The 26,705-nt window shown below is 42.5% G+C and overlaps 1 protein-coding gene across 10 annotated transcripts in view; it reads left to right on the forward strand.

Annotated features, from left to right (window-relative positions):
* The window catches only part of RAPGEF2 (Rap guanine nucleotide exchange factor 2), a 256,095-nt gene that overhangs the window by 68,150 nt on the left and 161,240 nt on the right, over window positions 1–26,705 (forward strand). For all 10 annotated transcript variants that reach the window (XM_084972184.1, XM_084972195.1, XM_084972196.1 and 7 more), the window contains one exon: window positions 21,607–21,677. In XM_084972184.1, coding sequence (XP_084828310.1) covers window positions 21,640–21,677 — 38 coding nt within the window. In that variant the 5' untranslated portion in view covers window positions 21,607–21,639. The remainder of the gene's footprint in view (window positions 1–21,606; window positions 21,678–26,705) is intronic.

A 26,705-nucleotide genomic window follows, 5' to 3' on the forward strand; every position in this document is an offset into this window, starting at 1 on the left:
CAATTTTTTTTCTTTTTTTGGGGGGGAGGTGTTGCACTTGGGGCATGTGGAAGTTCCTGGGCCAGGAATCAAACCTGTGCCAGTGTTGGGACCTGTACCACACCTGTGGCAATAGCAGATCTTTACCCTGCTGCACCATATGGGAACTTCCCCAATTCTTTATCTTTGAAATTTTTTTCAGCTTTGTTGAACTATACTTGACATATGAAATTGTAAGATGTTTAGTGTACACTGTGATTTAATATACACACAACACTGTGAAAGGGTTCCTCCCTCCCCCCATGAAGTTATTAACAAAACCATCTCACATGTTTATCTTTTTTGTTGTTTAGAATATTTAAGCTCTACCCTTAACAAATTTCAATTATACAATACATTTGGCCCTCTGTCTCTGTGGGAGACAGTCCCCCTCCAAGGATACTGAGTGCAATTATACAGTGACATCAGCTATAGTCACCGCATTGTACATTGGATCCTCAGACCTTATGTATCTTATGACAGTTTGTACCTTTACCAGGCTCTCCCTGTTTCCCACACTTCCTAACCCCTGGCAACCACTTTTCTACGTCGTTTCTACATGTAAATGATACTATACCTTGCAGTATTTGTCTTTCTTTGGCTCATTTCATTTAACATTATGCCCTCCAGTGTCATCCATGTTATTGCAAATAACAGGATTTCTTTATTTTAAAAGGCCAAATAATATTCCATTACACATTTATTCATATTCCATGACACACATATATGTTTATATATATATCTGCCTCACATTTTCTTGATCCATTCATTCATCCGCAGACACTTAGATTTGTTTCCATACCTCAGCTATTGTGAATAATGCCATGTAAAGTCTATACTTTTTATATTATATGATAACAGAAAATAGTGTGGTCTTACATACAAATATACAAGAGCTGATTAACCGATGATGTTCAGCTTTCCTAAAATCCATGAGTTAAATTAATCCAGTGGAATTACCCAAGGGAATCCAAGAAAATTTGATGTAATATTAATTTAGTTAAATAATTTTGGTGGTCATGAAAATGAGAATGACCTTTTTCAGTGCACTGGAAGAAATATTTTACTCATTGACTCAACACATTGTAATTGAGCGCCTAGTATATGGTGCATGCTACAGACTTAAAAGAGATGTAGAGATTGGTGTACTGCAGGTCATGGAGGACCTGCTGAGTGAGAAGCAGCTGTAGGACACGTGAGGTGGCCAAACCTGAGTCCTACGCTCTGGAGGTTGCCAGTTACTTTTAGCATAATTAATGCCACTTTGGTTTGTGTAAAGATGTATGGTAGTTTATAAATAACAAACTTCTTTTAAAAGTGATGTGTTATGAATGGACTTGTATGTCTAAATACAAAATGCTGTGAGCCAGCACTTAATTTTAGCTTTCTGGAGAGGTGACTGTTGAAAGGTTCTATCCTAGTTGAAATGACACCAGGACTCTAAGGTTTCATAAAGTACGTTTAACTTTAGCTTTAAGTTTCCTGGTTAGGTAACCGTAACATGTCATTCCCGGTCGTTCCCTTCCTCTTTTTTTCCTTCCTTCCTTCCTTCCTTCCTTCCTTCCTTCTTTCCTTCTTCCCTTCTCTCTTTCTCCATCTCTCTCTTTCCCTCCCTCATTCCTTCCCTCCTTCCTTCCTTCCTTCCTGGGAAGGGAGGGAATGAATCCAAAAATATGATAATGAATTTGAATGAGAGGAGTGAATATGAAAATATCTGGGATTTGAAAATTTTACTGTAGCAGATACCTAATAATCTTGCTTATTTATGGAATCTGGTTTTGTGTGTTTATGTGTGGGGTGGAGAAGCAGTTTAAAAACTGTCTCTGAGGTGTTCCCGACATGGAGCAGTGGAAACAAATCTGACTAGGAACCATGAGGTTGCAGATTCGATCCCTGGCCTCGCTCAGTGGTTAAGGATCCTGGCAAGCTATGGTGTAGGCCAGCAGCTACAACTCTGATTAGACCCCTAGCCTGGGAACCTCCATGTGCCATGGGTGCGGCTCTAAAAAAAGACAAAAAAACCCCCAAACTGTCTTTGATTTCTTTCCCTTTGGTTATTGTTAGATATAAAGCATGGACATGTGGGATTATTATAGAAATTACGGATAATAGATGTAGAACCATCCATTACAATGCCTGGCATATAATAGGTAGTTGTTAGTGTTGATAAGTAAGTTACCCTTCATATAACATGGGTGGTACAGTATAGTAAAGTGGTTTAAGTAAGGTTTTGGAACAATAGTTTTGAAACCAATATTCTTAATAATTTTTATTACTAAGCTGTGGAGACATGGCACCTCGACAAAAATAACAGAGCCCAGTATCAAAGCAGTAAACTGAATACCAGATCATAAAAATACAGATGTCCGTTGTGTTTTGTGACTAGTGCAAAAATCTGCCTTACTATTTTTGTACTAGTCTTAAGAAAAACAAAGCTCCAAGGTTCTGAAATATTGTAACTAATGGTACAAAGAAACAATACTACGCCCTGCTGAAAATCTTTAATATTACCTACTCCTGCTGAAAATTTTTAACACCGGAATATATTTTGCAAACTTACAAAAAGGAAATCTAACACAAAGAACCTTCTGTATTTCTTGAAGGAATTTTTTTTCCCTTTGGGGGGGAGGGGAGAAGGTCTGTGAGATGTTTATTTAATACGACAGCAGTTGAATAAAGCCAGCTGTGAGTAATTATATCTGATATTTGATTTCCAGCTGTTTTGTTGACCTATTATTGGCTCTCAAGGTATTTGGATATTAATTAAATGGCCTTGTGTACTGTTGCCTCAAATAGAACATGTAAATGGGCCACCTGGCACAAAGTTTTAATTCTTTCGGATGTGATGGATTTTTTTTTTCTTTTTTTTTAAGGGCTGCACCTGTGGCATATGGAGGTTCCCAGGCTAGGGGTCGAACCAGAGCTGCAGGTGCTGGCCTACACCACAGCCACAGCCATGCCAGATCTAAACCTCATCTGTGACCTATACCACAGCTCACAGCAATGCCGGATCCTTAACCCACTGAGCGAGGCTGGGGATTGAACCTGCATCCTCATGGATCCTACTCAGATTCCTTTCTGCTGATCCACGATGGGAACTCTGTGTGATGGATATTTTAAAGTCAGTACGTTTTGGAGTTCCTGTCAGTGCATCAGTGGTCTGAGCCTCAGCACCAGCCAAGTACAGAAGTTGGTGTAGCCATTGGCCATGGAGCCCTCTGCTGCTCAGGTTCTGGAATTCTGCAATTCTAGACATTTCCTAGGGTTTATGGGGAGGAAAAAAGGTGCAAGAGTGGGTCCCTCTCTGGGAGCACATGGTTTTACCAGTATTGCCCATATTGAATTGTCCCCACAGACGTTTCATTTGTTTGTTGAAAAATACCAACAATACAAACGAACATACAGTCAGTTCCTTGTGAGTGATGTATCGGTAAGTGCTTGGGAGATAAGGGGAAAGGAGAGCATGGTAGGGGGTTCTGAAAAGGCTTCTTGGGGGATGTAAGTACAGGTATCCGGGAAGATGGGCAGGGCAGGAGGCTGGGATGGGAATCTCAGCTGTGGGGTGTTAAGAGCACAGGATGCTTGTATGATGAGATTCAAATTGGTGATGGAAGGAAGTGTCCCCTGGTGGAAGGGACAGTCTATAAAGCTGGCCAGGGTCCCTAATTTTGTTCATGTTGTGCATGGGAAAAGGGGAGAAAGCTCTGAAACTGCCATGCCATTGGAAATGGAATGAAAAAACAATAAGACACTTAACAGGACTGAAGAGAATAGAGCTGCCACAAAGTAGCAAGTACACACACAATGGAAGATAACTTCTCGGATGACTTCTCAGGTTTTCACTGGGCCACTTAAATGTGGGCCCGAGGAAGAGAACTAGAATGTTGGAGGGCACAGTGTTGAGAGGTTAAGAATCTGGAGGTGTGGTGGTTGCGTGCAATTCAGTGTTGAATGAATGGCTCGCTCAGTTCAGAGAGGACATGCAAAAGGTGTTAGGGAAGAAAAAGTGCTCCTTCCAGTTTTTTCTGTTCCTTTTAAACTGGTAAACATTTTTGATTTTCACTCAGGGTACTGCTGCTGCAGGCTCAGCATGAGGTGAGTGTGGGGCGGGCGGGGTGAGGGGATGTTGACTGGCATACAAGCCTGGTGTGTGTTTCAGATGGTGGCCTGACATTCTGCCCATGGGGAACTGGCCTCCTCCGCCGATTCCCGTGCACATGTTGGTAGAATCCCCACTGTCGTGGTGAAGCAGGGGATTTTGAAGGCTACATGTGGATCCTTTCAATGACATCTGATATTGACTTTCATAAATAGAGCAATGCCTTGGGTCCAGGAGGATAAGAAAAGTAACAGCATTTATCTGCCATATATTTTGTGTGTGGGGGGGAGGGGTTAAGGAGCGTTGAATGACACATAGGTACAAGTAGTCTAATACAGTTGATTTAGTAATTCCATAATTATCTGATGTTTATTTAGTAACATCTTCTACTAAAAATGAGGATCAGCTATAATTAAGTGAAATTTGAAATAAGTCTGGGGTTAATATATCTAAATAAATATTATCCTTAACATTTATCACATTACCGAGTAATACCTTTCTTTTAAAAACCCGTGTTGTTGCTCAAAAGAACATTTTAGACCGTATCTTGGTGTTATTATCAGAGTTGCTTAGTGAACCCCCACAGGAGTCTTTGCATCATATAATTGTATTTCACTTTTGATCCCACTGGAGCTTAAATGACCAACTTGTTCACTAGGCTTAGTTCTGGGTGAATGTTCTCAAAAGCCAAATCTCCCAGAATTACAGCTAGTGAAGGTGAATGTATTTACAGATATATTTTTAATTTTATTTTTTGTTAAAAGTACAGTTGATTTACAATGTTGCACATATTTCTACTCTACAGCAAGGTGACCCGGTCATGCATATATCTGCATTCTTTGTTATATTCTTTTCCATCATGGTCTATACCAGGAGACTGGATATAATTCCCTGTGCTGTATAGTAGTACCTCATTGCTTATCCATTTAAAATGTAATAGTTTGCATCTACTAACCCCAAACTTCCAGTCCATCCCATTCTCTGCCCCTCCCCCTTGGCAACTACAAGTCTGTTCTCTATTCTGTGAGTCTGTTACTGTTTTGTAGATAGGTTCATATGTGCTGTATTTTAGATTCCAGATATAAGTGACATCACATGGTATTTGTCTTTCTCTTTCTGACTTAACCAAGTGTGATAATCTCTGGTTGGATCCAGGTTGCTGCAAATGGCATTATTTTATTCTTTTTTATGGTTGAGTAGTATTCCATTGTAGGTATATAGTAGATCTTCTTTATCCATTCATCTGTTGATGGAGATTTAGGTTGTTTTCATGTTTTGGCTATTGTGAATAGTGCTGCAGTGAACATAGAGGTGCATGTACCTTTTCAAATTATATTTTTGTCCAGATATATGCCCAGGAGTGGGATTGCTGGATAATATGATAGTTCTATTTTAGTTTTCTGAGGGACTGCCATACTGTTCTCAATGGTGGTTATACCAGTACAGCTATTAAGCACATATAGTTTATATATAGGGACAACTGCTAGGACTTTATTCTGTGTAACAGTGAGAGAGCAGAGATGTTCCCCACCTTCACTTCTCCTCTGTCCAAATCTCCCCTGTTCATTGTAGGTTTGCACTTGGCTTTGACAGCAGACAGGATGCAGGGGAGTGGGCGATGCCAGGCCCCACCAAATTCAGCATAGCCGGTGGTTCTGCTAAGCTGGGTTTCATCCCCAGGGGCGTGCAAATTTATTTGACTTAAATTTTTTAACAATTGCACCTGTGGCCTATGGAAGTTTCCAGGCTAGGAACTGAGTTGGACCTGCAGCTGCAGGCCTGCACCACAGCCACAGCAATGCTGGATCTGAGCTACATCTGTGACCTACACTGCAGCTTGCAACAACACCAGATTCTTAACCCACTGAGCGAGGCCAGTGATTGAACCCCTATTCTCATGGATGCTAGTCAGGTTCATTAACCACGGAGCCACGATGGGAACTCCTCAAGCTATAATAACTTTAAATAACAAGAAAAATACTCTTGGGCAATGACACCACTTTTTCTAATGGTGAAGGGGCTTGAAGCTAAATACAGGGTCTAATCATGTTTTCTTATATATGGTGGGTTCTTAACGGCATGCTGGGAAGGGTGAGGCTATACGTATTTGTGATTCTCGTTGTCATTAGCTCACACATGGTAAGAGGACTATGGGCTCTCAAGAGAATTTAGATAAATGACTTGATCAGTACTGGGCATTGCTTGTTGAATTTGGGAGGTAGAACGCTTGTTTTCTGATGCCAGGACGGATGCCTGAATTTTTCTCTGGCACCGTCGTCGTCGTCTGAGAGGGTGTCTGATCTGTTGAAGTGGTTGACTGGCTCTGAGGACCAGGACCATGCTGCACTGTCTCTGGGTCCCAAAGATGAAGCCCAGCTCAGGGCCCTTGGTGCCTGGGCTTTACCTGTGAACCTGGGGAAGGGATAATGTCTTGGGAGAGTTCTGTATCCCAGAGATTTCTGCTCTGCCCCCATCGCTGCTGGGACTTGGGACTAAATAGAAGTTGTCATTGGTATTAGGAAAAATAGTTGTGTTGAAGATACTTTGTCACATTTCAAATACAGCTGTTCGCTGCTTAAGTTGATTGCCATTAGTGCTTGCAGTGATGGGTTTTACTTTAAAACCAGAAATCACCTAAAAAACAAAAAAAGAGAAACTATGATGTTGGTCGCCCCAGGGTCTCTGTAGCTTGGCCAACTCCACCCCTTGGCCCTTTCTGCCTTGGGTTTCCATAACTGCCCTTAAAGAAGTTATAATAGGTAGCTGGTGCTCAAAAAAGTACTTCAATTAGGAACTATCATCACCTGCAGTTCATTGGTGAGCAGCTGGCTGCAGAGGCAGGGTGGCTGCTTGGGGACACGGGGCCAGGCTAGGGACTCGGTCAGTGGGCCTGGTGACTGGAGAGCCCAGGGTGAATAGGGGCCAGCAGGGCTCACACCCATTGCTCACCCTGCCCAGAACACCTGCCACATTTCTGCCAAGCTTCCATTCCATTCCAAGGTCCAGCATTCCACCAGAAAATTCTAAGGTCAGAGGTTTTTTTAATAAAAATTTATTGAGGAGTTCCCATTGTGGTGCAGCAGAAACAAATCCAACTAATATCCATGAGAATGCACGTTCGATCCCTGGCCTCGATCAGTGGGTTGGGGATCAGGTGTTTCAGTGAGGTTGTAGAGGAAGTTCAGATCCCAAGTTGCTGTGACTGTGGTGTAGGCCGGCAGCTGCAACTCCAATTTTACCCCTAGCCTGGGAACTTCCAGGTGCAGCCCTAAAAACAAAAGCAATGGCCTAAAATTTGTTGAAAAATCTTTCTGGGGAGGGTCAAAATAAGTGGAATATGAGAAATTGGGGTGGATGATTTGGGGGATCTGTAGTCACCCTTGTCCACGAGTTAGCAGAATCAACTAAGTGGGTGCCCTGGGTCTTCAGATTTCATTGAGGGATACCCTTGACCTCCCTGACCCCTATTCAGTAATTGAGATGCCAACTTAACGTGGGCGATTGAAACATGTCTGCTACTGATGATATTACACAAAACAATGACGTAATCTTATCTAGCATCAGTACAATTTCAAAGAATGACACTATAGCTGCAAAGAAATAAAAATGGTTATGATCCCCAATAAAGGCGAGCTCTTTGAACTGAACACATTCATTCTCCAGGGACCTCACCACAGTGCTCTGGTTAGTTCCCTGGGCTGCATGCCAGTGAAAATTGTCCCCTGGACCTGCTTTGGGAACCCCTTCATTTCTTCTTTGAAATTTGTCCTTTACCAGGAAAAGGAAATGCCACAACTTCCTTTCCTTCTTCCTATGTGGATCCTGTGGTTCTGGGGCTTAGCAGTCAATGAGCAAACCTGTTTCCCCCTATACCTCGGGCCCTGGAGTACGAGGCATCTGAGTTGTGAACTAGCTTAGGGAATGCGGATTGGGGACCGCCTTCCCGCCTTCCTCCTGAGGCCCCTCCTGGCTGTGATACCTTCTCTGTGGTAATTGACGTCACAGGACGGTCACGGTCACCACACTGAGGTGCCTTTGCATCCTTCTGGTTTCTGGAGAATCTTGGTAATGATGCTTGGAGGGCTCTGTGTGTGTGTGTGTGTGTGTGTGTGTGTGGTGTCAGAGCATTACTGTTTTGATGGCCAAAGAAAGGTCTTTGTACCTACGGTATTTATCTGTGAATATGCTGAAGCCCGTCATGCATGCAGATCAAAGGTGCACACACCCATACATTTCAGCCGCCAGGTGTGCTCGTAGCATCTGGCACACTTGGGGCAATAGAACAGCTATAGCTAAGTAAGTGAAGCTGCTGCAGGGTAAAAGCTTCCAAGGAGAGCGTGAAGCATGATTGAGGGGTAGACTGCTTCAGAAACCAGAATCTGCTCTTCTTTCCAGGGGAGCACTTCATTATCTGAATTCTGTCTGTACACATATTTTAATAGGCCCTGTTTCTTCTCTGCAGTCTAACAATGCCCTTCTTTTACTATAAATACCCCTTGCTTTGATGTTAAACTCCCACCCTTCGCATCTCAGCTTTTATGGACGGATCTCAAAAAGATCCATTTTGAACAGTACCTAAAATGTCCCTAGCATTTAGTTCCCATCTCACAAACGGAGTTGGAAGGCTTTAATTACGTATGAAGAATAATCTCCTGTCCCCTTGAGAAATAGTAAAGTTTGAGAATAAGCAATACTGCCCATGGTTGACTCCTTGGTAAAACATTCAAGATGGGAAAAACAGATGTCAAATTATTTTTGTCTTTTGTCCTAGAAAAATGGCAGCAGCGAGGTTTTCTATTTTTAAAACCCGCTTTCCTTCGGAAGCGCTTCCTCTTTGCTAAGAGGCAGTTAAGAGCCTCTGTCCTCGGTGACCCGTCCTGCTCTGCTTTTGTGGTGCAGGGGTTGTCAGAACGCCACCCTGTATGGACACTGGCCTGTGCTGTGTGAATGGTTCAAAGGATGTTCACTTTTAAAAAATTGAAATGGAAGATAGTCCGGGAATCATTTTAGCCAAGCAGAGGGGTGTATGTGTATCTGATTTACCTTTTTTTCTCTTTTTTTCTTTTTAGGGCAGCACCCAAGGCATATGGAAGTTCCCAGGCTTGAGGTTGAATCAGAGCTGCAGCTGCTGGCCTATGCCTCAGCTCATGGCATTGCTGTATCCTTAACCCACCTGAGTGAGGCCAGGGATTGAACCCGAGTCCTCATGAATACTAGTCGGGTCCATTACCACTGAGCCATAGTGGGAACGCCCCAGTTTACCCTTTCTGATGGGACTTAATCAAATGTTTAAATGGTAACTTAAAATGTACTCATTTATGGCCTGCTCAGTTATTTCTGGAGAATGAAAGCCATGCTGACATTCATTTTACAGCAAATCATCTTTTAGTGTGTTCATCTGTATACTTGCAATTAAAATTTGACTGCACATCCTGTGGTCTGAGAGGTTGAAAGAAGGTAGTTACTTCAAGATGAAGGTCTGTTGGAATCAGTCTGTTCTTAATGCCTAAGAGCTGTGAATCCCTCGGGGCCAGCTGCTCAGTCTTGGGCATTGTTTTGAAAGGGAAACACTCAAACTGACTTGAAAACAGGAACCAGGACTAATTTAGACACTTGCTGTTTGTCTTATTTATCCACAAGATGAGTTGTTGGTTACAACTAAATCATTCATATTTCCAATGAGACGTTCTAATCTTCACAAATGAAACTTACTTGCTTCTGTGATTATTTTCTTTTAGGATGTGACAGTGAACCCAAGGTGTAACATGTGTGTCAGTTGCTAAGCATAACGCTACTCATTGAGGAGCCTAAAAACTATCCCTGGGAGTTCCTGTTGTGTTGCAATGGTTAACGAATCTGACTAGGAACCATGAAGTTGCAGGTTCAATCCCTGGCCTTCCTCAGTGGGTTAAGGATCCAGCATTGCTGTGAGCTGTGGTGTAGGTCACAGATGCGGCTCGGATCCCACATTGCTGTGGCTCTGGCATAGACTGGCGGCTGCAGCTCTGATTCAGCCCCTAGCCTGGGAACCTCCATATGCCGTGGGAGCGGCCCTAGAAAAGTCGGGGGGGAAAAAAAAAACTGCCTCTGGATGTCCATTGGTGCTGGATCATTGAACTCTTATATTTTCTTCAGTGAGAAATAAACTTTGAGAACAAGGATTATTTGGCACTTCCTCTGTCCCTCAGAATTTATGAAGTACTTTCCTACCTTCTTCAGCTCCTCTCCCCCTACTTGATTGTTACTTTTGTCCCAACTTTAGGATTTAAAATGATTTTTATTTTCTCCAGTATAGCTGGTGTACAGTGTTCTGTCAGTTTTCTACTGTACTGCAAGGTGACTCAGTCACACATACATATATACATACATTCTTTTTTCTTACATTATCATGCTCCATCATAAGTGACTAGATTTAGTTCCCAGTGCTATAAAGCAGGATCTCACTGTCTATCCATTTCAAAGGCAATAGTTTGCATGTATTAACCCCAAATTCCCAGTCCATCTCGCTCCCTCCCACTCTCCCTTGGCAACCACAAGTCTATTCTCCATGTCCATGATTTTCTTTTCTGTGGAAAGGTTCATTTGTGCTGTGTATTAGATTCCAGATGTAAATGCCATATGGTATTTGTCTTTCTCTTTCTGACTTACTTTAACTTAGTATGAGAGTCTCTAATTCCATCCATGTTGCTGCAAATGGCATTATTTTATTCTTTTTTATGGCTGAGAAGTGTTCCATCTTCTTAATCCATTCATCTGTTGATAGACATTTAGGTTGTTTCTATGTCTTGGCTATTGTGAATAATGCTGCAATGAACATATGCAATGAACGTATGTGTCTTTTTCAAGAATAATTTTGTCTGAATATATGCCCAAGAGTGGGATTGCTGGGTCATATGGTAGTTCTATATTTAGTTTTCTGAGGTACCTTCATACTGTTTTCCATAGTGGTTTTACCAATTTACATTCCCACCAGGGATGTAGGAGGGTTCCCTTTTCTCCACACCCTCTCCAGCATTTGTTATTTGTGGACTTATTAATGATGGCCATTCTGACAGGTGTGAGGTGGTACCTCATGGTAGTTTCGATTTCCATTTCTCTAATAATCGGTGATGTTGAGCATTTTTTCAAGTGCTTGTTGGCCATCTGTGTATCTTCTTTGGAGAAATGTCTATTCAGGTCTTTTGCTCATTTTTCAATTGGGTTGTTGGCTTTTTTGTTGTTGCATTGTATAAGTTGTTTGCATATTTTAGAGATTAAGCCCTTGTCAGTTGCATTGTTTAAAACTATTTTCTCCCATTCTGTAAGTTGACTTTTTTTTTTTTTTTTTTTTTTTTTAATGGTTTCCTTTGCTGTGCAAAAGCTTGTCAGTTTGATTAGGTCCCATTGGTTTATTTTTGCTTTTATTTCTGTTGCTTTAGGAAACTGACCTGAGAAAACATTTGAAAGGTTAATGTCAGAGAATGTTTTACCTATGTTCTGGAGTTTTATGGTGTCTTGTCTTATGTATAAGTCTTTAAGCCATTTTGAGTTTATTTTTGTGCATGGTGTGAGGCTGTGTTCCAGTTTCACTGATTTGCATGCAGCTGTCCAGTTTTCCCAGCACCACTTGCTGAAAAGACTGTCTTTTTCCCATTTTATATTCTTGCCTCCCTTGTCGAAGATTAATTGACTGTAGGTGTCTGGGATTATTTCTGTGTTCTCTAGTCTGTTCTGTTGATCAGTATGTCTGTTTTGGTACCAATACCACACTGTCTTGATTACTGTAGCTTTGTAATATTGCCTGAGTCTGAGAAAGTTATGCCTCCTGCTTGGTTTTTGTTCCTCAGGATTGCTTCAGCAATTCTGGTTCTTTTGTGGTTCCATATAAATTTTTGGATTGTTTGTTCTAGTTCTGTGAAAAATGTCATGGGTAATTTGATAGGGATCTGTAGATTACTTTGGGCAATATGGTCACTTTTACGATATTAATGTTTTCCAGTCCAGGAGCATGGAGTATCTTCCTATTTCTTTGAATCCTCTTTAATTTTTTCTCTCTTTTTAAAGATATAGATACCCAAGGAAGTTTTAGACAAACAGTTTAGCTTGAGCTTGTATCTTTTACCTCTTGAGTCTTTATCTTTTATCTTTGAAATTTCTTAGCCACATGTTTTTTAAAGATGCACTGCTCGAGGAGTTCCCATTGAGGCTTAATGGGTTAAGGACCTTATGTTGTCTCTGTGAGGATGTGGAGTCAATCCCTGGCCTCACTCAGTGGGTTAAGGATCCAGTATTGTTGCAGCTGTGGTGTAGGCCGGCAACTGCAGGTCCCATTTGACCCCTAGCCCGGGAACTTCCATGTGCTGCAGGTGCAGCCTTAAAAAAAAAAAAAAAGATACGCTGGAGATTTCCCCTTGTGGCTCAGTCGTAATGAACTTGAGTAGCATCTGTGAGGACACAGGTTCGATTCCTGGCCTTACTCAATGGGTTAAGGATCTGGCGTTGCCATGAGCCGTAGTGTGGGTTGCAGACTTGGCTCGGATCCCATGTGGCTGTGGAAGTGGTGTAGGGCAGCAGTTGCAGGTCGGATTTGACTCCTAGCCTGGGAACTTCCATATGCTGAGGTTGCGGGCTTAAAAAGAAAAAAGAAAAAAAAAGAGCCAGGGGCTAAAGGAATGTATCCGGGACGTGTTGAAGATGATCAGTAATAGAATCACCAGGTTTTCCTTGGTCTTAACATGTGAATTTGAATGAAATCACAGCCCTGGGGGATTGTCTTCCATTTGAATATAAATTGATAAGCTCAGAAAACAGCCTTCATGTGATTTAAGGTTGAAATTGTTGTTTAAAAACATCTTTCAGGATTTTACTGAAAATGACACACTCCATGGTGGATTTTTCTTGTATTTCCCTGAAGTCTGTGATGATATAACTCTGGGATGTCAGGCACTGGAGGGCACAGGAAGTTTGTGTAGTGTAGAGTATAGCTTTTTGTCTTAAAAAGCTCTGGTGCTTTTAGGGTAGTGTGTGTGTATGTGTGTTGCAGGGGGAACTGGTTTAAAATAAGATTTTTTTGGAAGTTCCTGTTGTGGCACAGTGGTAACAAGCCAGACTAGTATCCATGAGGATGCAGGTTCAATCCCTAGTCTCACTAGGTTGGGGATCCAGTGTTACCATGAGCTGTGGTGTAGGTCACAGACGTAGCTTGGATCTGGCATTGCTGTGGCTGTGGTGTAGTGTAGGCTGTCAGCTGCAGCTCTGATTCAGTTCAACCCGTAGCCTGTGAACTTACATATGCTGCTGGTGCAGCCCTAAAAAGCAAAAAAAAAAAAAAAAAAAAAAAAAAAAAAGATTTTTCTCTGCTTGGGATGATGATGGACATGAAATGATGTAATGATTTTAATAGGAGTACTGATGAGCGCATTTCCACTTGCATTAGGGGAGGAGAAGGGACTCTGAGATGTCCTAAGGAAGGCAGTCTGAGAGAGATTAATCGTGTGAACAGTGGGCTTTTGGTTGTGAGGGCAGGTCCTGGAAGGCCGGTCGGTCCGCTCTGCCACCTGGTGGCCATTGGCAGAATTGCCTCAGCCTGTCTGGTACCCATGCTGGAATTTCCTTTTCCCCCCTTCCCTTCTGGTGGGGCTACTCTCTGGGGTCCAGTTTTCAGTGCAGGGTCTGCACACCACCAGCACTGCAGGAATGTGGCCCTTTTCTTTCTTTGCACCCAGTGCATCCACAGCCTGTTGCCAGATGCAGAAGTTAGAAAGAGGTGTAAAAGAAAACTGACTTCGAAGTGTTTGTTCTTTGATTGAGGAGACAAAGGCAAGCCTGGAAGGTAACACGTGAGGACCCAGTGTGGGTGGTGGAGGCAGTGACAGCTGTCACGGCTCAGGAAGGAAGTCCCTCCGGTGCAGATGGGGGCTGGAGAGTGCTTTTCCCCCTAGTGGAAGGGAGAGCCAGTGTATTTTGAGGGGTTTTGTGTTAGGCTGGACCCCAGGCTGCTGGTCATTCATGTGAAGGGGGTGCAAGGATTGCTGCTGTGGGGCTTTGTTGTGAAGCCAGCCTGGGGAGCTTTGGAAGCCGGTGGCTTGAGTGTGACAGGCTCTAGAGGCACAAGAGGGTCTTTGCTGGGGTGCATCCTATGCCCCCCACACCTGATATAAAAAGCTGGATGTATACAACAGACAATCCAGGCGCTTTCCATGTTTTATAAGTAATCCATTTGAGCTTTTTTCTTTTTGGGCGGAGATACATGAAAAGGCTTCATTGAGGTGTAAAAATTCTGATGTCGGAGTTCCCTGGTGGCTCAGTGGATTAAGTATCCAACATTGTCACTGCTGTGGCACAGGTTCCATCCCTGGCCCTGGAATTTTTGCGTGCTGAGTGCCACCAAAAAAAAACCTCTGATGTATGTAAGCTTCAGGAATGTTTAAAATTTTAAAATTTGTAACTTATGGCATTATTATGTACCTGTCTTCAGATCTCATGGGTAATAAAATCAGCCACCATTTTTCAAGGGTCTAGGTGTGCCATGTGTTGTCACAAAACTATGTCATTTTAGTCACACTGCCTCGCCAAGTAGACATTACCTTAGTTTGCAAACATAGCCTCTATGACACTTCCAGGGTCTTACATTTGATGCTAGAGCCGATGTTCTTTCCATCATCCTTTTTAGGATGGTTTTTGAATATGTTTTAGTGTAGAGACATGTGGGTTCTCCCAGGTAAAACTTTGAAGCTGGGTAAGCAGACAGGGCAAAGCATGCAGCCTTCTCCCCCTCCTGCCCCTCCCCCGTGCGGCTGTGGCCCTGAGCTTGAGCCTTAGTCTGGTTTTTAGCATCTTTGTTAGTGTTCAGACAGAACTCATTCCTGGTGCTCTTTGGCCTGGAAGGATCCATTACCTTCTTGTCTTTGGAGGGAGAGTAATTGGGTCAGTACAGTAATTGGGACAGTTGCTGGCTGTTATTACCCAGTCTGGGTCAGCTGGGGCTTCAGGACACCCCTGCGCCTCCCCTGGTACCAGCCCATAGCTGCCTGATGCTCACTGTGTGGGCTCCAGAGGCCGTGGACTGTAGCGGTCTTGGCCTTTGTTTCTTTGATGGTTGAAATACAGTCTTTTTAAAGGAATCAACATTACTTCTGCCTCTTCTTCTTTTTTTTTTTTTTTGCCTATGGTATGCCACAGCCTAGTGTAGGATCTCAGTTCCCAGACCAGGGATTGAACCCAGGCTGCAGGGGTACAAGTACCAAGTCCTAACTGCTAGGCCACCAGGGAACTCCCCACAACCTTAATTCTTGTTTTAAAAAAAATTGTCGTATAACTGGAAGGTTGTACCTCTGACCACCTTACTGTGTCTGATTACGGTTTAAGTACATAGCTTTATATGTAAGACAGAACTCACTTTAAAGGAAAAGGATCTTTTTTTCCCTCATGCTATAGTGCAAAATATGCCCTGCCCCCCCATTTACAGAGAGTCTGTTATGTGGGCACAGTGAGGGATGGTTTTCCTCTCTCAGCTTTTCAAAGACCATGTTAAAATACACAGAAGGTTGTTAGCTAGTCCCCAGACAGGTAAAGAAGGGAAATGAAACCCCAGTTTCCAGTGAATTCTTGGTTTGCTCTGGTGCCGACTATGCACTGAGTGAGTCTCTGAGGAGGTATTAGAGAAGGTACCTAGGTGGAGGGCTCTCCCAACTTCTTTCCTGCTAGACCTGGCCTGTACTTACTCATAGCCCCAGCCTGAGCAGAGATCTCTGGTAGGCTGTGAAGAGGCAGTTCTCCTAAAGAACTTAGAGGCTGCATTTTTTTTTCTTTTTCTTTTTTTTTAAATGGTCACACCATGGCATATGGAGGTTCCCAGGCTGGGGGTCAAATCAGAGTTGCAGCCCCTGGCCTACGCCACAGCCACAGGAATGCCAGATCTGAGCCGAATCTGTGATCTACACACAGCCCATGGCAACGCTGGATCCGTAACCCACTGAGCGAGGCCAGGGATTGAACCTGCATTCTCAAGGCTACTAGTTAGGTTCCTTACTGCTGAGCCACAGTAGGAACTCTCAGAGGATGGTTTTGAGTTTCAATACATAGTTTACATTGGGGCAAAAAAAAAAAAAGTCTTTTTCATGAAAACTGCATTCTAGTTGGTCAACTACTGGGCCACAGTGGTTTTATGACTTTTCTCTGCCTTCACATCACATCTATTTTTGAAAAAAGGATGTCCTTCCTAGAAAAGGCCTATTGTTCTGAAAGATGCCCCTTCTGGTTAAAGCAACATGTTCCTGTTTGTATCCAACCCTAGAGAATTTGGGAGGAAAATAGCCTACCTTTTTCAGGAGGCTTTAAAGTAGCAATGGTCTTGTGGGCTTTGTGTTAGGAGGTACAGTGGAAAGGTTAGAAGGTTGTTTGCAGATCAAAGTGTCTGTAGTCAGAATGATTCAGGGTTTTGTTTTGTTTTGTTTTTCCCCTATACTCTAGTTTGTTGAAATGGCACTGTGAGTGTCTCTTGTTTGAGTGGGGAGAGGGAAGGAGGGGGAGGGGGGAAGGGAAGGGGGGGGGAGGGAGGGAAAGAGGGAGGAGGAGAGAGAAAGAGAGAAAAATCTATCTAAGAATGTAACTCCTTGGCTAAAGGGGAAGCTTGCTTGGGGACGCTGCTTGGGCAGCAGGGCCAGATTTCTGGTCTGTTTGGAGAGCAGGACTCTTTAGCACCTCCTCTGCCTTTGCCTTTTCTTGCTGGGTGAAGGCAATTCCATGCCTGCTCAGAGGTTATTTTAATAAAGGCCAACCAGGAGGGGAGAGGAGGGTTGGGAAATGGACAAGCGCCAGGGGTGGGCAGGAATCTCCGACTGCCTAGAGGTTTGTTTGCACCCAGGAAACGCACATGCCCAGCTCCCTGGGGAATGTTCCAGGTCCCACTCCCCTGTGTGTTCAGATTGTCTTCCTTTAGCTTTTAGCCCAGGACAGGGTGCCTAGGGTGGGAGTGAAGCAGGGTCACTGGATGCCTGGGGAGAGGGTAGAAAAAATTGATAGGAAGATTCAAAAGGCCCCATTTGCCTCTTTTAAAATATGGCTTGGTCCACCTTGCCCCTGGGAGTGAGGAGAAGAGCGTGTCTTCCTCTTGCCTTACTGGCCACCTCTTAAGCTTAGGTAAACCCAGCATGTGGTCACTGGGCTCCTTACTGAGGGGAAGCCCAGCCACAGAGTCACAGAGCTGGCCTGTCCTGGGGCCTCTGCTCCGTCTTCCTTCATCCGGGATGGGCTGAGAGCAGAGATTGCCCCCTGCCTTCTAGACATAAATTTCTAAACATTCTTTCCATTCATTCCTAAGAAGGGACCTCAGGGTGAGGTGCATCCAGCTGTAAAGCCATCTATTCTAGGTAAATGAAACTGCCTTCTAGGCAACAGCTCTGTGTACAGTGACCCTGTCTGCTCCGAGGGCTTGCCGGCTCCTTGCGGTACAGGCTGGGAAAACAAGTTTCTTTTGAGCCAACTAAGAGTAACAGAAGAAACTGTGGATGTGATTGTGAACTTCACTTTAGAAGCCCGAAGTCTAGCTAAATCTCTGAAATACACAAAACGGCTGCACGGGCATACGTTCCTTGGTTCATGAAGGTCATGATCATGCAGGTCATATGTTCCTTGGTTCCTGTTGCTTCAGTGACATGCCTTTCAGCTGGCCCTCTCTCAGAACATTCTGATTATATGAGATGAAGGTGTTTTATTTATGTGGCTGCACACATTCAGGAGAGAAACCTGCTTCTTGAGTCTGATGGTGCAGTGAGGGTCCACGCACATGCTCGGTTTGTGTCCAGGCTCAGCCAGGGCTTCTGGACTCTTCCTTCACTCATGTCAGGGGCTTAGCAGTGAGAATAGGCAGTGGTCCTCCACATTTTTATTAATAATACATGGTCTTTAATTTGCATGTTGTAATTTTACATATTGTCTTAAGATAAAGAGATGTAATGGTTGTGGTTACTGTTCCTGGATGTATCCTCTGTAATCATGCAGGTCATACATTCACACTCCGAGTTGTTAAGTGACAGGCGTGATGTAATTTATTCAGGAAGGTGACCCCTGTCCAACTAGGAAGCCCCATCATGTTAAAGAGCAAGAGATAAGAGATTAAATAGTAAAGTGCAGTTTCACCAGGGAACATGCTTTTACACTTTGCCTTTGCATTGGTGGTGGTGTGGAGGAGAAGCAGCACAGTTATGTCGAGGCCATAGTCTATCTTTTACTTTTTAGGGCCACACCTGTGGCATATGGAATTTCCTGGGCTAGGGATCAAATGTGAGTTGCAGCTGCTGGCCTACGCCCAGCCATAGCAATGCTGGGTCTGAGTCTTGTCTGCAACCTACACTGCAGCTTGCAGCAGTACTTGATCCTTAACCCACTGAGCAAGACCAGGGATCAACTCACATCCTTATAAATACTAGTGGGGTTTGTCTCCACTGAGCCACAATGGAAACTCCAAGGCTGTCTTTGAAGGGTTGAGGCTGTTCTCTTCTCCATTCTGTTCCTAATCTCCCAGATTCTTGTTTGATGGTGTTTCTTTTATGCTTCTCCCTTCTCCAGCTTTTGAAAACTCCTATTTCTTTCTACTACTTTCCCAAAAAGATTTGTTTTGGTCACTGTCATTGTGCCTGATGAGTGTTAATGAAGGTAAACAGTCTTGTCTGTTTGCTTAGGCAGAAGTGCTGTAGGTCTTGGGCAGGTTATAATGGGCTGAGAGGTAATTCAGTGAAAATAAATCCAAGACTTTTGTATTTGATTCGGATTATAAGCTCTTCACAAATGGGAGGGTGGGCTTTCTGTACTTTTTTTTTTTTTTTTTTTTTTTTTGTCTTTTTGCGATTTCTTGGGCCTCTCTCGCGGCATATAGAGGTTCCCAGGCTAGGGGTCTAATCGGATCTGTAGCTGCTGGCCTATGACAGAGCCACAGCAACTCGGGATCCCAGCCGCGTCTGCAACCTACACCACAGCTCACGGCAATGCTGGATTGTTAACCCACTGAGCAAGGGCAGGGATCGAACCCTCAACCTCATGGTTCCTAGTCGGATTCGTTAACCACTGCGCCACGACGGGAACGTCCTCTGTACTTTTTAATGACTGCAGGTAGCACACATATTTATAATATCTAAAATGGAATCTGAACTTCAGGATTATTCAGAAGAACTTTACATCATAAGTATTAAAGAAAGCTTCTCATTAATTAGGACTTTTTTTTAATTGGCTTTCCCTACCTGCAAACAGTATGTTATGACTGGGGTATGATTGCTTCTAAAGAAGGGGTTTATTAGATTTAGGAATGCACACTGTTAACTGGATGGTGGGAGAACTTTCTCATTGATATTCAGTTTTTAGGTCTAGTTTTAGAATTCAGTCTATTAAAAAAAAGCCCCAGACTTTAGTGTTGATAAGGAGAAATTGTGAGTCTTCCGACATTGCTGAGAGGGCTATAGATGATATAACTACTTAGGTAAACAATTTGGCAGTTCTGTGAAAAGGTGAGCACAGAGTTCACCATGTGAACTAGCAGTTCCACTCCCAAATATATACCCATGAGACCTGAAAACAGATGTGTACACAAAAACACATGCACGAGAGTTCATAACAGTGTTAGTCATACCAGCTGGTATGAATAGTAAGTAGGAAAACCCCAAATGTCCATCCACTGGCCAATGAATGGGTAACAAAATGTGGGATTTCTCTACAATGGAGTATCATTTGGCAATACGGAGGAAGGGTTTGGTACCTGCTACACTGTAGAAGAACCTTGAAGGTATTAGGCCAAGTGAAAGAAGTCAGTCTCAAAAGGTTGTGTATTCTGTTGTGAGATTCCATTTATATGAAATGTCCAGGACAGGCTGTTCCAGAGACACAAAGTAAATTAGGGGAACCAGTGCTAATGGGTATGGGGTTGCTTCTTCTGTGATTAAAATGTTCAGGAATTATGATGGTGAACCATTGAATCCAAGGATGGACCACCAAATTATTCACTCATGATTAATCTTGAGTTCTGGACGCATCTCTAGAGGGGAGGACGCAGCCTGGGTGGAGCCAATGCGTGACGGGGGCCTGCCCACTGGGTTGGGCTGTGTGCAGTGGCCCAGTGCCTTGGTGGTCTCCCACCAAAAAAAAAAAAAAAAAAAGATGTGTGACTTATATATTTTGGTGGAGCTATTACTTTATTTTATTTTAAATTTAATATTATTGGAGTACTCTTACAGTGTTGTCAGTTTCAGGTGTGCAGCCAGGTCAATCAGTCATGCATATAAATATATTCATTCTATTTTCCCATATAGGTTATTACAAACTATTGAGTAGATTTTCGTGTGCTTTGCAGTAGGTTTTTGTGAATCATCTGTATTATACAGAAGTGTGTATGTGTTATTCCCACCCTCCCAATTCTTCCCTCCTCCCAGTGTTTTACCTATGGTGACCATAAGATTGGTTTTGAAATCTGCGAGTTCATTTCTATTTTATAAATATGTTCTTTTGTATCATTTTTATTAGACCCCATGCAGAAGTGATATTGTATGCTATTTGTTTTTGTCTGACTGACTACACTCAGTGTGATAATCTCTAGGTCCATCCATGTTCCTGCATATGGCATTCTTTCATTCTTTTTTTATGGCTAAGTACTAGAGCTATTACTTTAAAAAGAAGAGGGTAATTCTACAAATTTTAAAAAATATATTTGTTTTAGATTTCAGCTAAGATTTGGGGGAGGAGTAAATATCCACTCGTATTCTCGACATCAAAATCTGCTAGATACTCACTGGTGACTTAAAATACTACAGTACACTCAAAATTATATAATGTATATCAACTATACCTCAATAAAAATAATTTATTTCTTGCTGGCTTGTCATATAAATGAATGTAAGCAGGATTTTGAATTTTTACTTGCTCTGAGCTTTCGTGAATAACCATGAATCTTTTTCTGTATATTATAATAGGACCTGGATCTTTTTTAAAAAGATTATTTACATTTAAATATTTCTACATATAAGAAATGTCATTTGGTAAGAACTGAAAGAAATTTGAATTCATGCTCACTTTTAAATATAGTCATGAAGTAACATGCATTAATTTTATATTGGCTAAGAATTATGATGGCATTGGCAAATATTTTTACTTTAAAATTAATACTTTATATTTGATATTTTGATGTAAAAGATGGGAACTAGGGGATAACTTAAGAGGAATTTATTTTCATAATTTCGAGCCAACTTAGTTTATATTTTAGTAGCTTTTGTGTATGTCCCAGAGGCAGTCATAATGGATGACATGCAGTTCAGCATTTCCTGAATAATGTTCCTACTGAATATAGCATAGGGAACTATAGCCAGTCTCCTGAGATAGACCATGATGGGGGAAAAATAATAATGTGATTTTTAATGTCTAAAAACTTTAAAAAAGCCATGTTTAATTTGGTCTGTAAATACAATGACTTATTTTAGAAGCCTCTTTTCCTGACAAGTCTGATAATTTCTATCCTTTTTTTCAAACAGGATCTGGAAATAGTGTATTCCTACCTGCATGGGATGGAAGCCTTATCGAATCTGAGGGAACATCAGCTTCGGTAAGTCATTTTAAAAGGAGTAATAGGGCGCTGGGATTTCCTGTGATCGTTTGTTAGTGTTTCGAAATAGGATTAATGATAACTTACGTAGGAAAGCTCTCCCTGGTCTAGGCTCTCTGCCTTGTAAGCTTTACTCTCATCTAAACATTTGTGGTATTTCTGCCCCAGTGATCACCCCTCCCCTTCCTGTCCCTCTCTCCGCCCTTTCCACCTAAGGTGATAATCACCGCTTGGTGAATGTACCAGAAGGAGCATTATTTGCCGTTCTGGCAAATAAAAATCTACTTCTTAGCACCCAGATACATCAGAAATCAGAATGTTTATAACTATTCAAAGAATGGGTCAGTTCACTAATTTAGTTTTAGGTCTTTGTATGTAATGTATTTATTGCATTAAGTTGACTGTCCTTTTCTGGGAAACACAGTTTATACCATAGTTGTTTTTATATGGTCCACTCATGTAAAAGTCTTATCACTTCTCTTATACAGCAATCCAGCAACCTTATTTACAGTTATCTGGGCTTTATGGAGAGATCAGAAACATCATATACAACCCAGTGATTTTACCTTAACTATTACAGAAAATAAAGGACCCTAAGAAGATGCCTTCCATGTAAACATCAGCTAGGACATTTGGGAAGTTTTTTGTTTCCTCTAATTCCAGCTACTTTTGATACCAGCAGTTTTTAATTATGAAAGGAATACTTTTTCTATGTATTTTCCCTTTATTCTTTAAACACTAATTAATTTGTGAGCATGTCAGTTTCATATTTAGTTGTTAATTGAAAAAAGTATCAAGAGGATTGAATACTTCTAAAATTAAATTTTTAATGAAAATCATTTAAATTAAAGTAGATTGTAGGTTAAGTGTTTAAAAATTCAGTCATGTTTTATTAGAAAGGGCAAAACCATTGGGAATTTAGAAGATGGCTCGAGTTCAAGCAAGGATAATTTCTAAAGTGGATAACTTTCATTTTGATAACAGCTATCCTAAGAAAAAACTGTATTGTTTAATTGAATGCAGTTAACCTGCAAATGCAAATGAATTAATATGCAGATGTAAGTGTCACATTGCCATGTGCTTAGAAAACTATTCATTTGATATAGTGATGTCTGTAGTATATGTGGATATAAAATTATTTAGGTAACAGTAATTCTGCACAGTAGAAAAAGGAACTTTCTTAATACCTCTTATGAAAAATTTCAAGATTATAAAAGTAGAGATAATACAATAAAGTCCCATATACCCACCAGCCAGGTTCAGAACCATCGATTTTCTGCTGTTTCAAGGGTAAATTTTGGTTAGAAATAACTGATCACTTCAACAGTTTAGTTTAGTGTATTAATACCTTAAAAAGGTCTCTATCTTGGAGACCATTCAGCCTTGTTTGTTGGCGTGAACTTACAGAGAGACATCTTTAAGATGTTTATGTTATTCTACTTGTGTTGAAAAGTCATTTCTTTCTCACCTTTATGGAAATCATCAGCTGACACTAACTGAAGTCCTTTTTTAGAACAAGATCAGGATATCAAAATGAATAGTAGCAAGAAAAGAGGTACAGATAACACTCAGTGACTTGGATGAACTGCCTTGTACTAACTACCATTTCTGGGGAAAGGCATCTTATTTAGATAACTGTTTGCTTTGAATTTTATAAATAAAAGTTTTACCCTTGGGATTCATAGACAACAGTTAAGGCTTGACCCATAATACAGTTTTCCAGTTTTAGAATTAAAAAAAAAAAAGCAGCTCTTGATCAAGATTGGCAGCACCTGTTTATTCAGGTTTGGGCAGCAGGACGTTCGTCTTCTGGGAGGAGAGGGAACCCTCCTTGGGCACCGAGGGACCATCCCCACACACAGGCAGTGCCTGGATCCTAAGCACTTTCTGACGTGCAGTTAATTGGCTGTGTTGCAGTAAGATCACACTCTGTATTCAGTGGGAAGGTTTTTAGATCTTCATTTAAAAACTGAATGTTTTTCCCACACAATTTTTTCTAGTGTTTACTCCCTCGATCCATATGGACTAGAAGCAGCATATTTGCCAAAGGGGAGGAGGATGTTTAAAGCAAAAAACCTGTATAAAGCAGAGTAATTGGGGCATGCAGTGTCAGAAACAAGAGCCTGCTGAACTATATGTAGATTCTCCAGCATTCTGGATGAGCATCATGATTATACAGGCAATTTCAGATCATTCAGAAACAACTAAAATATGGCTAGTATATTCCTTAGGAAATCCGGGAAGACCAGTGGGCTTTTTTTTTTTTTTTTTCTCTTTTTCTTTTATGCCTGTACCTCAGCACATGGAAGTTCCCAGGCTAGGGGTCGAATTGGAGCTGCAGCTGCTTGCCTACGCCACAGCCACAGCCACACTGGATCAGAGCTGCATCTGAAACCCACCCTGCAGCTTGTGGTAATGCCAGATCCTTCCCACTGAGTGAGGCATGGGATGGAACCTGCATCTTCACAAAGAATAAGTCAGGTCCTTAACCTGCTGAGCTACAGTAGGAACTCCTCAACATGCTTTTGGTAAAGCATTCCTTTACAATGTTGCAAGACGAAAAAAGCATTTCGGTACTTTTTCAATGTATTTGGAACATTGTCGTATAGACGATTTTATCGTGATTTTCCATGACACTCGTTACGTTTATTTGTGCAGCAACAGCCATTGATTATATGTCTACTATGTGTCAGACACCCAGGTGGGCCATGGAGATTCAGCCGGGAAGCAGACCCTGCTGTCACAGAGCTCATGTTCCTAGTGGGGCAGAAGCGTTGGTGTGTGGATCAGTGTCTTGTTCACGTTAGCGTGTCGGGCGTGGTTGGAGTATGCACTGGGCTTGTTGACTTTGTGGTCAGTGCAGCTGCACAGAGATCTTGGTGGTGCCACATGTCCCAGGCTTTCTGTCTTGGGAGGGTGAGTGAGTATGGGATCCTGTGCACGGTCTGGGGTGTAGCACTGTGTGTTCAAGGATAAGGAGGTGGGCTTTTCTTCTAAAGGCAGTAGAGATGGAGAGCAGGGCTGTGATGCCAATGTGACTTACTGTTTGGTGCTAGCTCTCTGGCTTCTAGGTGAGGACAGACAGCGGGTGGGCACAGAAGGAGCAGGATCTGCACTTGTGGCCCTGGTGAGAGGAGCATGGGAGGAGGACGGCCCAGGCTAGGTTTTCACAGGGAGATGGTGAACACAGTCAGCATGGGAGGATGTATTTTGGAAACAGGACCTGGCAGAAAGATGTGATATGAAGAAAAGAGAGAAGTCAAGGAGCATGACGCCATGATTTTTGGCCTAAACCATCGGGAATTTTCCAATTTGTGGGAAAGCAGCTTTTAGGGGAAGAAGTGTAAGATTTGTTTTGGACACTTTGGACATGAGGCAGCTGTTACACAGCTGGCTGGTGGCTTCACTGAGTAGACGTTTAGGTGCATGGGTCATGGTGAGAGGGTAGGTATGGGACATGGCTTTGGAAAGCATCAGCTCATGGATTAAATTTAAAACACAGGGGTTCCCTGGTGGTGCAGTGGGTTAAGGATCCAGCATTGTCACTGTAGTGGCTTGGGTCACTGCTGGTGTGAGTCCCATCCGTGGCCTGGGACCTAATGCATGCCACCCCCAAAAATGTAAAACAGACTGATGAGGTCTTGTGGTGTAGAGCAGAAGGGCTGATAGCCCCTGGAGAGGATGCAGGTGAGGAGTGGCCTAAGGAGACAGAAAAAGGACTAATAAATTACGAGGAGACTAGAAGATGTGGAGAAGATAATGCTGTAAGGAAAAGGGAGTTGTCCAGTGCTACTAAGAGGCGGCATTGACATAAGGTCAGAAAAGATTGAAATAACACAGAGGATGCAGATAAGTTTTTTTTGAGGGGGAGTTGTTTCTGGGACCAAATAATGGAGGAGTGGATGGAGGGTGAGAGAATGGAGACCTTGTCCTTGTATAGACAACTCTGAAAGGAGAACTTCTGTCAGGGGAAACCAGAATGTGGAGAGCAGCTGGAGGGGGTGTGGGGCAGGGGTGTTCCTTCCCCCACACAGTGGGTGATGGATTCTCACGTGGGTTTACGTATTAAAGGAAGCAGTTCAGGAGTGAGGGGGACTAGGTGGTAGTGTGGCAGGCGAGCTTGCAGGGGCGCAGGGCCTGCCGCAGAAGGACCGAGGGCCAGTGAGATCAGGATGGAGCCTGCTATGTAATTTAGGGTCTGTGAGTAGAGCTGTGGTCGTGGGAAGGGCAGGGAAAGGAGAACCCAAGAGACCTGTTTCTAAGTGAAAAATCAAGAGGATGTGGTGTTCATTGGATTTGCAGACAGAAGAAAGATGTACGTGTCTTGGTCCCAGTGTTTCACAGATTGGGGCTGGGAGCCTCACTGACCAAAATAGGGTGCTCTTAAAATAACCACTTTGCTCTCCAGCCTCTTCTACTGCCTGATTCTTTCATAAGAAGGGAGGCATTTGGAGTTCTCACTGTGGCTCAGCAGGCTAAGAACCTGGCATAGTGTCTGTGAGGATGTGGGTTCGGTCCCTGGCCTCGCTCAGTGGGTTAAGGATCTGGTGTTGCCAAAAGCTGTGGTGTAGGTTGCAAATGCAACTCGGATCTGGCGTTGCTGTGGTTGTGGTGTAGGCCAGCATTTGCAGCTCCAATTCCACCCCTGGCCTGGGAACTTCCATATGCAGTGGGTCCGGCCCTGAAAAAAAAAAAGGAAGTCACATTCTCTTGCATTTCTGTACTTCTGGGAAATTTGAGTTGGGCTTAATATAACGGGATACCTTTTGAAGATGCTGTTCTTGAGTAATTTTCAATATTTATAACATTTATTCATGTTTTCCATAATTTTCATATTTTTTCCCCATTAGGGGTGAATCAGCTGAAATAACAAATCTTTTAAGTTGTAAAGCACTCATTTAGTCATTAGTCATAAAAATACTGACTTCAGTAAAAGCCTACTTCTGTCTGAAATTCTATACTGTTCAGTATCGTGAATGTTACAGTGTGAATGATGTTACTGCTTTTTAAATTAATAGGTTTCCTTTC

Source organism: Sus scrofa, chromosome 8 (genome assembly GCF_054392235.1).
Source record: "Sus scrofa isolate SSC_HxYL_T2T_F1_AM1 chromosome 8, Sscrofa_HxYL_maternal_Yorkshire_Landrace_v2.0, whole genome shotgun sequence".
Lineage (NCBI taxonomy): Eukaryota > Metazoa > Chordata > Mammalia > Artiodactyla > Suidae > Sus > Sus scrofa.